The sequence below is a fragment of the Triticum aestivum genome, chromosome 3D, assembly GCF_018294505.1.
Source record: "Triticum aestivum cultivar Chinese Spring chromosome 3D, IWGSC CS RefSeq v2.1, whole genome shotgun sequence".
Classification (NCBI taxonomy): Eukaryota; Viridiplantae; Streptophyta; class Magnoliopsida; order Poales; family Poaceae; genus Triticum; species Triticum aestivum.
In genome coordinates, this window is record NC_057802.1 from 310,980,845 (window position 1) to 310,992,288 (window position 11,444).

At 43.8% G+C, this 11,444-nt stretch overlaps 1 protein-coding gene across 1 annotated transcript; it reads left to right on the forward strand.

The window, feature by feature from the left end:
- Nucleotides 1-3,777: 3,777 nt before the first annotated feature.
- LOC123078579 (probable protein phosphatase 2C 7) lies at nt 3,778-11,123 on the forward strand. Its single transcript, XM_044501133.1, has 11 exons — nt 3,778-3,993; nt 4,128-4,273; nt 6,073-6,133; nt 6,786-7,150; nt 8,622-8,749; nt 8,824-8,922; nt 9,011-9,169; nt 9,794-9,880; nt 9,983-10,074; nt 10,222-10,296; nt 10,879-11,123. The coding sequence occupies exons 1-11, from the start codon at nt 3,778-3,780 to the stop codon at nt 11,008-11,010; spliced, it is 1,560 nt and encodes a 519-aa protein (XP_044357068.1). The 3' UTR covers nt 11,011-11,123.
- The last annotated feature ends 321 nt before the right edge of the window (nt 11,124-11,444 follow it).

Sequence of the window (11,444 nt, forward strand, 5' to 3'; positions counted from 1 at the left end):
GAGACCAACATGAGCCAAATGCTGAGCATGATGAAGCCACTACCACGCGATGCTGAATATCCAATGGAATTCTTTGTTGAAGACCTAGAGTATCTGCCCCGCACTATTTATCATATTATCAGGCGAACTCTATGGCCTATCAAGGGACATTCTCCTGCAGCAAAGCTTGAAGGAGCAATGAAGACATTGGTTTTCTATATCTTCAATGGCATCAACTTCAATGCTCAAGACTTCTTCATCGGGCAATTGGCTGCATCTGGCTCTGATCTCTTTGGTCCGAAGTTCTACGCTCCATGGGTTATGCGCCTTGTCAAGCTTCACTCTGCTGTCAACTATCAGCCGTCTGCGCGCAATTATCTGATATTATTGCCAGAGGTTGATCTGTCTGTCGAAGCCATATACCCAGAACCTGCCAAGGAGCCCATTTATCTTCACAACGCTGATCACCAAAGCTTCACTCAGCCCATTGAAGGAGTTCTGGCTGCCACTCGTGTTTATCCTTTGGCTGGCAATACACGTGCACCTCATCATGCCCATACTGAAGCCACTGAAAGCACAATTGTTCAAAGGCCTTGAAAGCGTTCTCGTGTTCTCAATGACCGAGAGCATCTCGTTGCCTTGCATCAAAAGCAAGATAAGCATCACGACTAGCTGAAGCGTCAGATGCAAAGCCTCTTGGTGGATGTCAACCGCATTCGCAACCTTGCCACCAAGAATGCTTTTGTCACTCACGAAACCTGTAGGAGGTCGTGGAAGAGTCTAACATTGCTCAGTGCCGAAGCCGATCTTCAAGACGATGGCTTCACACAGAGATTCAAATTTGACTCCACTCCTCCCAGGAATGTTGTCTTGCGTCGGACTCCCTCACTTGAAGACTCTGACTATTCATCCTCAGCTGCAACTGTTAATGCCAGAGTCATTGATGATGAAGATGATGCTACTTCACCACCTCCAACTTCGGCGCGTATCGACACTGCACCAAGTTCTTCTGCACCACCGAACCTCAACGACGACCCTGCTGCTTCACCTACTCCTCATGGGAACGAGTAGAGGCTCTATGTCTTCAAACCTTTTTGGTCCTTACTGACAAAAGGGGGAGAAGCATATGAGTTGATAGTCTTCAAGCGGGTCCATTTGGGTGGTTGCTATACTTTTGCCAAGTGCTTACAACTCTCACTTTTGATACTTCTGGTTCTTTGAGTTGTAACACTTAAACTTGATGGTCGTCTGCTACTTTTTCTGCTATTCTGTGATGCGATGATAAATTCCGCATGTGCGATGATAAATCCCGCACGAAGTCATATTGCAGACGTCCATTTTTTATTATGCATGTCATTATCTTCGTTATATCTTATCATGCATGAATTGCCTTCATAAGTTGAAGAGAACCTCCACAAGTACAACCTGCCATGTGCATTTGCATTCCAAAAGCAAAATACTTATATGCGCATCTTCAGGGGGAGCCTTTTGCTACTTATGAAGACAATACCTAAATTCCTCACAATTTCACATACTTTTATCCCCGTTGAAAACTTCAACCAGTTTGTCATCAATCACCAAAAAGGGGGAGATTGTAAGTGCATCTAGTGCCACCGCTAGTTGGTTTTGGAGTATTGACGACAAACCTGGTTGAGGGACTAATGTGTTTGTGAGAATTGCAGGATAACACAGGTAGTAGTCCCTCATTAATTCGGTTTACCTACCGGAGATGACCCCTAAAAAGTATGAAGACATTGATGACAATGGTGGTATGTGAAGACAATCACATCGAAGCTTATGACTCGAGAAGACATTCACGTGAAGACTATGGAGTGCGAAGACATAGTTGTTTCGTAGTTTCCTTTTCTTCTTTATTGATTCATAGGAACCACCGTACTGTTAAGTGGGGTCCAAGTGAACAAAGTCAGAGTGACTGAAGTGATGCTCAACCAAATCCTATGTCTTTGAGCGAAGACAATGAGAGCAAATCTTATCCAGAGGCGGATGAGTCAGCTTTACTTGTAGCCCAAGTCAAGCTGCCGCGTGTGTTTGAAATCTGACCGTTGGAACACATCTCAGTTCCTTAGTGACCCAGGGTCATTTCGGACAAATAAGGTCGGGTTTCCTAGTGGCTATAAATAGCCCACCCCCTACACCATAAATTGGTGGCTGCTCAGAGTGAGTGCACGGCTTTTGTCGTTTGAGAGCAACCCACCTCGAAGCTTTTGAGAGAGGGAAATCCTTGCGAGGACAAAGCCCAAAACACCCAGAGCCAAAGAGTGTTAGGCATAACTGAAGTCTTTCTGTCTGCGTGACCTGAAGACTTGTTACACTTGAGGACTGTGAATCCTCCAGCCGGTTAGGCGTCGCGTTCTGAGCATCCAAGAGTCATTGTGGATTGCCGGTGAACGAAGTCTGTGAAGGTTTGGAAATCTACCTTGAAGACTTACCAGAGTGATTGGGCGAGGACTGGGTGTCCTTAGCTCAAGGGGAATAAGGTGAAGATGCGGTCTTCTGAGTTGAATCTCAGCCTCCCTAACCAGACGTACAGTTGTCACAGCAACTGAAACTGGTCCAACAAATCCTTGTCCTCACCAAGCAACTGGTTCTATCTTCTCCCTCTCTTTACTTACAGTTTTTCTTCGTGAAGTCATTGCCTGCTTGTGTTACCTGTTTGACTTCACTGTGTGACTACTATTGTTGTTTGGCTTCATACTATCTTCCATCCTGATCATTACTACCTAGTTGCTATTAGTCTTCGTGCTTTCAGTTCATTGAATACTTGACTGTGGCCTGCCTAGTGTAGTCTACCTTCCGCTGCATGTTAATAGGTTCATTTCTATTGTTTGTCTTTGAAACTTCCATGTTTTGAAGACTTTCATAAAAATCGCCTATTCACCCCCCCTCTAGTCGATAACTAGCACTTTCAGAGGCCTCCTTTGGTTTGGAGGATTTTGTAGGAATTTCATAGGATAGGATTTTGGTAGGAAAAAAATCCTTTAAAGCCCTTTGGTTTGTAGGAATGAAATCTTATTTTTATGGAGGAATTCTTTCTATCCTCCACATTTCATAGAAAAGTAAACATTAGCCTAGACTCAATGAAAAAAATCCTATGAAGTGAATAAAAGGACATCTCCTTTCCTATTCCTACCCATAGGATTTGAGATGCATGTCATCTCATTTCCTATGACTTTTCTATTCCTATGATTTCCCTACCATATGAACCAAAGGAGGCCTATTTGTTTTTCCAAACACCTCCCCTAAGCACCTTGTGTTATCGTATAAATGTATTGCTAAGTCTCTTCCATCAGATCCGTCTTTTGGTTGCATTGGCTAGAACATGCACTTCTACACCTTACATTGGACAAAGCCTAAGAAGACGTTCGAAACAACTATTTCCAGCGAGCCAAGCTGAGTCGAGCGCAAAAGGGGGCTCGATGTACGTGGCGATGTAGGGAGGAATGTGCACGGAGATGGCTGGACACCAAAATATGGCGCAAGATGGCACGAAGCCCAACATCACCCCTATTTACTCGCTCACTCTAGCGCTTGAACAAATCAAGCCTCAGTTCTAGGGACCGGCAGCAACTCGGGTCTGTGGAAGCGGCGGCGACGATTACTTCGATCTTCGGCAGCAAGACCTACTTCTCCCCTTCATCTCTAACTCCATCTCGTCCTCCTCATCTTCGCCATGGGCGGGTCGTTGGCTCCAAAGTGGAAGCAGCATACAATCCCCTTCTTATGTTAGTTCGTTAGGTACAATGTTGGTCGATTTCACCATTGTTTACCGCAACACTAATGTCACCATTAGGTCGTTATGGACGAACGAATGAACCTAGTTGTTCACGCAACAACACTCATAGTTGTGATTCAGGCCCAGCTCATGTTGGTCCACAAGAGAAGAGATTTGTTCGTCGGAGTGATAAACCTATCATCCGTTATGGTCCAATGTTAATCCGAGATAGGGAGAATATGGCGGATCTGAGTTACATCTACAACAACAACACCATAGAGGTTGTGAACATGCTTCGAATCCGTAGAACACCTTTTTTCTATGCTTGTGGAGACACTTAGGAACAGAGGGCAGCTAGAAGATAGCATCCACACCTCTGTGGAAGAGCAAGTTGTCATGTTTTTTCATGTTGTAGGTCATAATCGGTGGTAGAAGGTTATGCATATCACATTCAGGAGATCCATGGACACCATTTTCAGGTGTTTCAAGCAAGTCACGTAATGCTATTGGGGAGCTTAGAGGAAAGATGATCAACCACCAAGCGGGCACACTCCTAACAAGGTTCGTACGAGCCCAAGATGTTATCGTATTTCAAGGTGAGCATTACTCGTAGTTCATGCCATAACATGCTTGTAATGTTGTCATAGAGCAGTAACAATATGTTTTCATGCCATCACATGATTGTATTGGCGCAATAGATGATACTTCATATATTGCATCACAATTTTAGATGGTAAATATTACACTTTTACGCTTTTTCAGCAATCTTTGCATCAATTAATTATGGTTTATCTTAAAATGTAAAGAATTGAAGAATTATTTCCCAAAGAGAGGATGGAAATTGGACATTCGTGAAGAAAGTGCACTATCAAAGCCCCCAAAAGGATTGATTGTAGCAACGAGAGTAATAAGAACTTGAAAGTAAAGAACATAAATCAAGGACTGTAAAAAAGGGTCATTAAAAATGTAAAAAAAACTGATACATTAAAAGGCAAAAGGAAAACATAATTTACAACTGCCATGCTCTATTTTATAAAGAATGTCATGCTAAACTTTAAAAAATGTTTTATCTAGATAAGTCTAATAAATTTTCCATGGTCCAAACACAGTTTTTTTGTTGCAAAAAACAAAAATGTCACCCTCTTAATAGTATAACTATCATCCATTTAATAATAAAAATACCTCCGTCTTAACTCTTAATAATAAAAATGCCATGCTCTCAAATAATAAAACTGCCATCTTGTTCTTAATAAAACGGGCATCCTGCTAAAAATAAACTGCCATGTTATCAATAATAAATCTCTTAATAATAAAACTGTCATCCTCTTAATAATAACTAGCATATGTGCCCGTGAGTTGCAACGGGGAAAAAATACACACTCATTCACACTCAACGACATCAACAAATCCCTTGAAATATTTCACATTGTCGTACGAGAAACAACATGATAAGTGGTGTTGTACGAAGGCATAAGGGTAGGACGATATTTTAAGTATACTAAAGTATGTCCAATTTATTAGACACACCGTTAGCACACGTGCATCCCTTGCGTTGTCAATATTAGATTTTATAAGAGCATCAGACTATCCTATCTAGTCAATTCAAATAAGTACAAAACATATATAATATGCATTTTTAATATACACCATATAAAGAAAAGTATTAACTAAGGGTGCACCCTAAACATAATTTTAGAAAATAATAACATGCAGGTTAATAGCATATTTGGAATTTATACATTTTTCTGAATGATTTACATATATAACATGTTTAATTTGGATTTAGGATTTGAAATGTACGATTTTTTTAAAGCATTTAAATCTGTCAAAAAGAAAAAAGTTTAAAAATAGAGTAGCTGGGCCGAAACTGCAAGATTGTGCACAAATGGGCTTGAGCTAGGCAATTTTATCCTACGCCAACGAAAATTGAAGAGAAAATGCACGAAAAAGGAAGAACCAGGATTCAAACTCGGGTCTCCTCTTTGGAGATATTAGGCTCAATCAACCAGACTACTTTGATGGATGTGAAACATTTGGGGCCTCGCTGTAAATAAAAAATAAAGCCACCGGCGACTTAGAAGGAAAAATGAATCTTTTTTTTCACTTATCGGTGGCATAGGGGGTAATTACTGATAACTTCAGGGGGTAAATTTGACGACGGGCAGATAGAAGCAATAGTCTCTTTATTATTAGGTAGAGATTTTAATGGTATTAATAATAAAAATTTCATGATCTTATAATAATAAAAGTGTCATGCTCTGCGAACCAACCTGTGGTTGGATGGTTAGAGGGACCGTGGTATCTTCAACCCACCAGGGTTCAAATCCTGGTGCTCGTATTTATTCCTGAATTTATTTCAGGATTTCCGACGATGCGCATTCAGTGGGAGGAGATGTTTCCGTCGATGACGAGGCGCCTACGGTGACTTCGTAAATCTCAAGATGATATGTCGGCTCAGTCTTTCGGAGGTGCTCATAGGAGTAGGGTGTGCGTGTGTGCGTTCATAGGGGTGAGTGTATGCGCGTGTATATGAGAGCTTGTGTCTGTACTGATGTTCAAAAAAAAGTGTCATGCTCTTAATAATAAAAATTTCATGTGAGAAAGTAAAAATATATATTCAAAATTGCCATGAAGAAGTGAATTTTTTTCCAAAAGCAAACCAACAACCGAACCGGTGAACTGCGGTCCGACGGTAAAAACCTGACCAGACAGCCTTACCGAATCGATTATTTTTTTGAGTCTTTAAAACTATGCTACTTTTTTTTGAGTCTTTAAAACTAGCCTTTTTTTTTGAGGGGGTTTAAAACTATGCTACTAATTCCTTCGTTTTAATTTCCTTTGAACGATGAGCCCTTAGCTGGGCCTTCAGGCTTCAGGCCTCATTTCGCAGCGGAACTGACTGGGCCAAGCCTAGCCGGTCGTCCAAGCCAGCTCGCGGCGATCGGGCGAGCCGGAGCCGCAGAACCGAACGGGGAACAGGGGCTCGATTTCTTCCAAGAAGCAGAAGGCGGATCGGGAATTCACGCCCGGACTCCCGTTCCCATCGGTTCAACTCGCTCCCCGCCGCCTACAGCTCACCCACGCCCGCCACCCTCCTCCGGAGAAGCGTGATTTTGGGGCATTAGAGGCAATTGAGATGGTGCCCGATGGCAGCGTCAAGGACCAGGAGGCCTCGAGCTCCTCGTCTCCACCCGCCGCGGCGATAGCGAGGGCGGCACGGCCGCCTAGGCCAGTGAGCTTTAAGACTAAGAGGATCGTGTGGCACCCGCTGAAGCACCGCCGGTTCCGCGTGGGGGCCACCAAGACGATGGTCGAGGCCTCATCGTCCGCTCAGGCGGTAAGGGGAGCCAGAGAGGTGGGGGAGGCGACCACGGCGGCGGCGGCCATGGGGTCGCCCAAGGAGGACGAGAAGGGGCACATATGCGGCGGCTGGAAGAGGTAACATCATGCTTGGATGACCCTACTGTTCTCTAGGTCCTATGCTAGATTTTGTTAGAATCTTTATTGATTAAAACATGCAGTGAGAGGATCTAGGCCAAACAATGGCATTGCTTCCCTGTGGTAAGATGGTCACTAGGAAAAGGAAATACATAGCTTGGTTCCTCGTCACTCGTTATCGCTGGTTGCCGCATTTGTAGATTATATGCTTACATGATTATAGAGAAACCCCTCATTTAGTTAGCTTAACTAGTGCTCTTCTCTAATTTTTAACTCTTGTATAGAGGGACCGCCGGCGAAGTCCGCGCGCGCCCCCAGGGAAGGTGGCGGCGGGGCGTTTCCCCTCTCCGCGGCGTTGCGCACGCATGCGCTGCCTGCGTCGCCTCGGGCGCGGGCGAGATGCAGGGCCGCGGGAGTGGCTTCAGCGCGGGGAGAGGCCGGATCCTGGCCGGCTTGGCCGGATCTAGCTTCTCCGCCCCCGTTGGCCGCCCTCGATGGGGTTCGGTGGTTTCGTTCCGGCGGCCAGCGAGGGCTGGATCCCGGGGCGGCGGCTCCGGACGGCGGAGGATGTGTCGGCGGCTGTGGACTCGCGACGGGCGACGCGGCGGCCGCGGTGGTGGACGATCCGTGCACAAGACGCTTGATGGTGGCCATTGGAACAGATCTGGGTGAAGACCTGCTCGCGACTGCTGCCAAGGCCGGCAATGGCGGCACTATTCGGTGTCGTTCCCTTGTTGAAGGCATCGCTGTTGAGAAGTTCCAGGCCACTATCTGCTACCTTCGGGGAAACCCTAGATCAGTAGATCAGATGACGGCGGCATTATTGTGTCGTTTCCCTCTTGTGGCGTCAATCTTGGAGGGGTACACGGGCTCGAGGGACCAGTGGACGGAATAATTGGTGGAGCGGTGATTCATCCTGCACATTAATGGTGGTGTTTCTCGGCGGCGTGGCGCAGTGAAGACTCGACGCCCGATGTGTGGCGAGGGACTCGCGCAGGAGGGTGACGCTATCAGGCGTCGTGGTGGCGTCGATGGCAGAGAGGCCGGGCAAGGTGGTGCGGCAGTACAGCACTGAAGATGGATTGGTGGCAGGAGGCTGCGGCGGCCTCAGACCCGGCAGGCGTCCTGGTTGAGGAGTGTGCCGGACTGGTAGGTGCCCCATACCCGGTAGGCGTCCTGGTTGGGACCTCAGGTCTTAGATGTTTAGGTTTGGTTGCGATGTCTGTTTGGTATTAGGCCCAGACTATCAGCGCCCCTTCATCATTTGGATAGGAGTTGCGACAGTTGTTGCTTAGACTGTGGCTTTAGTCTTACTGTTGTATCACTTTGTAAGGTCTTGTGAGAATAATTAATAAAGTGGCCGTATGCATCACCCAGATGCAGAGGACGGGGGTCCTCCTCCTTTTCTAAAAAAAAAACCATCTTCTATTATATTCCTTAATTCTCCCCTTGCGAACATCTGTGGTTGCAGTGAGGATGGAAGTTTGTATTGTGGATATTCTAGCTTGAGAGGGAGAAGAGCAAGTATGGAAGACTTCTACGATATGAGATCATCTAAAATGGGTGCTAAAAACATAAACCTTTTTGGAGTATTTGATGGTGAGAAATTCACTGTTCAAACACTTCATTGTGTCCCGTTTATTGTTCAGACTAAAGTTATTTTGTCATCACAGGACATGGTGGTTCATGTGCCGCTGAGTATCTCAAGGAGCACTTATTTGAAAATCTCCTGAAACACCCCTCTTTCATTACTGATACAAAAACAGCAATAAGTATGATGTTTACTCATGAGCATTACTTCAAAATCATTCAGTGCATCTAGCAGGGTAATCGACCATAGTAACTAATGGTAATTCCCAGGTGAGAGCTATACGAAGACTGACTCAGATTTCTTGGATGCTGAAACCAATATTCATAGAGAGGATGGGTCAACTGCATCAACAGCAATTTTTGTTGGCAACCATCTCTATGTGGCAAATGTTGGCGATTCACGGGCTGTAATATCGAAGGCGGGCAAAGGTGTGGTTTTTAACCGGAACTTTTATCCCAGTTAATGTTGACCATGTATTATATTTTATTGTAATAAATCACTTCATAACTTTCTAGGATAATTGTTTGCATACATTACCTATTATCGTGATCCTGGTGTGTTATTTTAAATTTGCGATGAATCTCATTGCGACGGAGTATCATGTAGCAGATAAATGTTTTTTAGAGTTGGTATTTTCGCCGTATCATGTCAGTAATGCACACTAGTTAATTTTACATTCACTTTTCTTTGTCAAATGAGGTACTGGATAGATCGTGTTTCAAGAATGTAAATGGGTGGAAACTGGTAGTGGATAACGTGAAATATCCAGTGTTTGCATTTGAGAAAATGTGTATATATGAAACAGCACAACTGAAAATGCATATGGGAAACACGAAGACTGAATAGGAGCTATGTCTCGTAACATTTCAACGCTGATAGTATTTTGTTGGATAATGCATTTATGTCGCAGTTGCTTAAATTTCGTGGTTGGCTTACAACCATTTAAATATCTGGTGATTATATTGCATGAGCAGCTTATCTACCAGTATCTGTTGATATTGGAATATTCATATAACATATTGGTAAATCAGTTCGGTTTATCTTCTTTGCAGCTATTGCGCTCTCTGATGATCACAAACCAGACAGAAGCGACGAGCGGGAACGGATTGAAAATGCTGGAGGAGTTGTTACATTTAGTGGTAAGCCTGACACTAGTTATGTGATGATTTACTTTGTTGAAAACCAATCACGTGTTTGTTGAAATATCTATTAGCTGATAATGCCAAATGTTTGTTTTGCAGGAACATGGAGGGTAGGTGGTGTACTTGCCATGTCTCGGGCATTTGGAGATCGTTTGTTGAAGCCGTTTGTTGTTGCAGAGCCTGAGATTCAGGTGATCTTGCGATACTCATTAACTTGCTGTTGTTTATACCGACTGCAAAGATACCATTACACAATAATGCCCTAGGTCCTGATAGATGTCATGTATGCACTTGGCCACAGGGCAATTTACCTGAGTATTTGCAAAATATTTTGTCAGGAACAAGAAATAGATGATGAATTGGAGTATCTGATTTTGGCTAGTGATGGCCTGTGGGACGTGGTGTCAAATGAGGTCAGTATACCATAATACTCCATTCGTTCACAAATATAAGATGTTCTAACTTTTTTCTGAAACAGACGTTTTAGTGTTTGTTCACTCATTTCAGTCGTATGTAGTCCATATTGAAATATCCAAAACATCTTATAGTATTTGTGAACGGAGGGAGTACCAAATTTCATGCACAGCTGCACACACATTTTATTTTCCATTTCTTTGCGCCATGACTACCAATAGTGAAATCTCCGGTGCACTTTCTTTGTTGCATTATATATTGTAGTATGAGTTGTGGCAAATAGGGATTTGTATATGTCGTACCGACATGTGATGTATTGAACTTGACATGTCTAGTGCGCCATTGTCAAGACGCGGTGATGCAAACTAATTTGCTTTGAGCCTTATTCGGTCAGTTAATATACTATTGAAAAAGCATGGCTTCAGGATTGACAATTCGTTGACTTGTGCAAAGTTACCATCTCTTATTCTCTTCAGGCAAGAAGAAAATGATTTTCTTGCCAGCAGCTCGTTTGATTTTGCATTTAAAACTGTTATTCCTTGCTAAACTTGTGCTCATATATAATAAATGTGGTTTTGCAGCACGCCGTTGCATTTGTGAAGGAGGAGGTGGGCCCTGAAGCTGCGGCCCGAAAGCTGACACAGATCGCTTTTGCGCGTGGGAGCACCGACAATATAACATGCATAGTTGTAGAGTTTCACCGTGCCAAATAAGTGACCGAGGTTGATTTTCTTATTTCTTTTTAGCTTATTACTAGCACATATGCCCGTGCGTTGCAACGGGATGTGAATCAAGGCTCGGGGACATATGATCCTATTCTTCCTTAGATAGCATGTCAAACTGCCTTTAGGATCCTACGCACATCAGATAGCATTGTTGGTCTTCATTTACAATTAATCAGGGGTGGCAAGGTTGAAGCTCGCGGATGTATGTGCTTTTGTACAGAGCAAATGCATGTTGCTATGAATCAGGAGTGGCAAGGTCGACAAACTGGGTCACGGGAGACATGTTGCTGATGACAATAACAATGGACCGATTGATAGTTGGGTTATTCAAAATGGTAGTTCGGAACATGAAACATGACCCGAGTCAATTGATCTGGGTGAATAACACAAACTTCAGATTATTAGTGCATACTGAAATTTAA

Excerpts from the sequence above, each read along its gene's own strand:
- LOC123078579 (XM_044501133.1), top strand. The coding sequence starts at position 3,778 with ATGTCACCATTAGGTCGTTATGGACGAACGAATGAACCTAGTTGTTCA. Across the intron at positions 7,151-8,621 it reads ATATGCGGCGGCTGGAAGAG|TGAGGATGGAAGTTTGTATT; the intron begins GTAACATCATGC and ends CTGTGGTTGCAG. Across the intron at positions 8,750-8,823 it reads CCTTTTTGGAGTATTTGATG|GACATGGTGGTTCATGTGCC; the intron begins GTGAGAAATTCA and ends TTGTCATCACAG.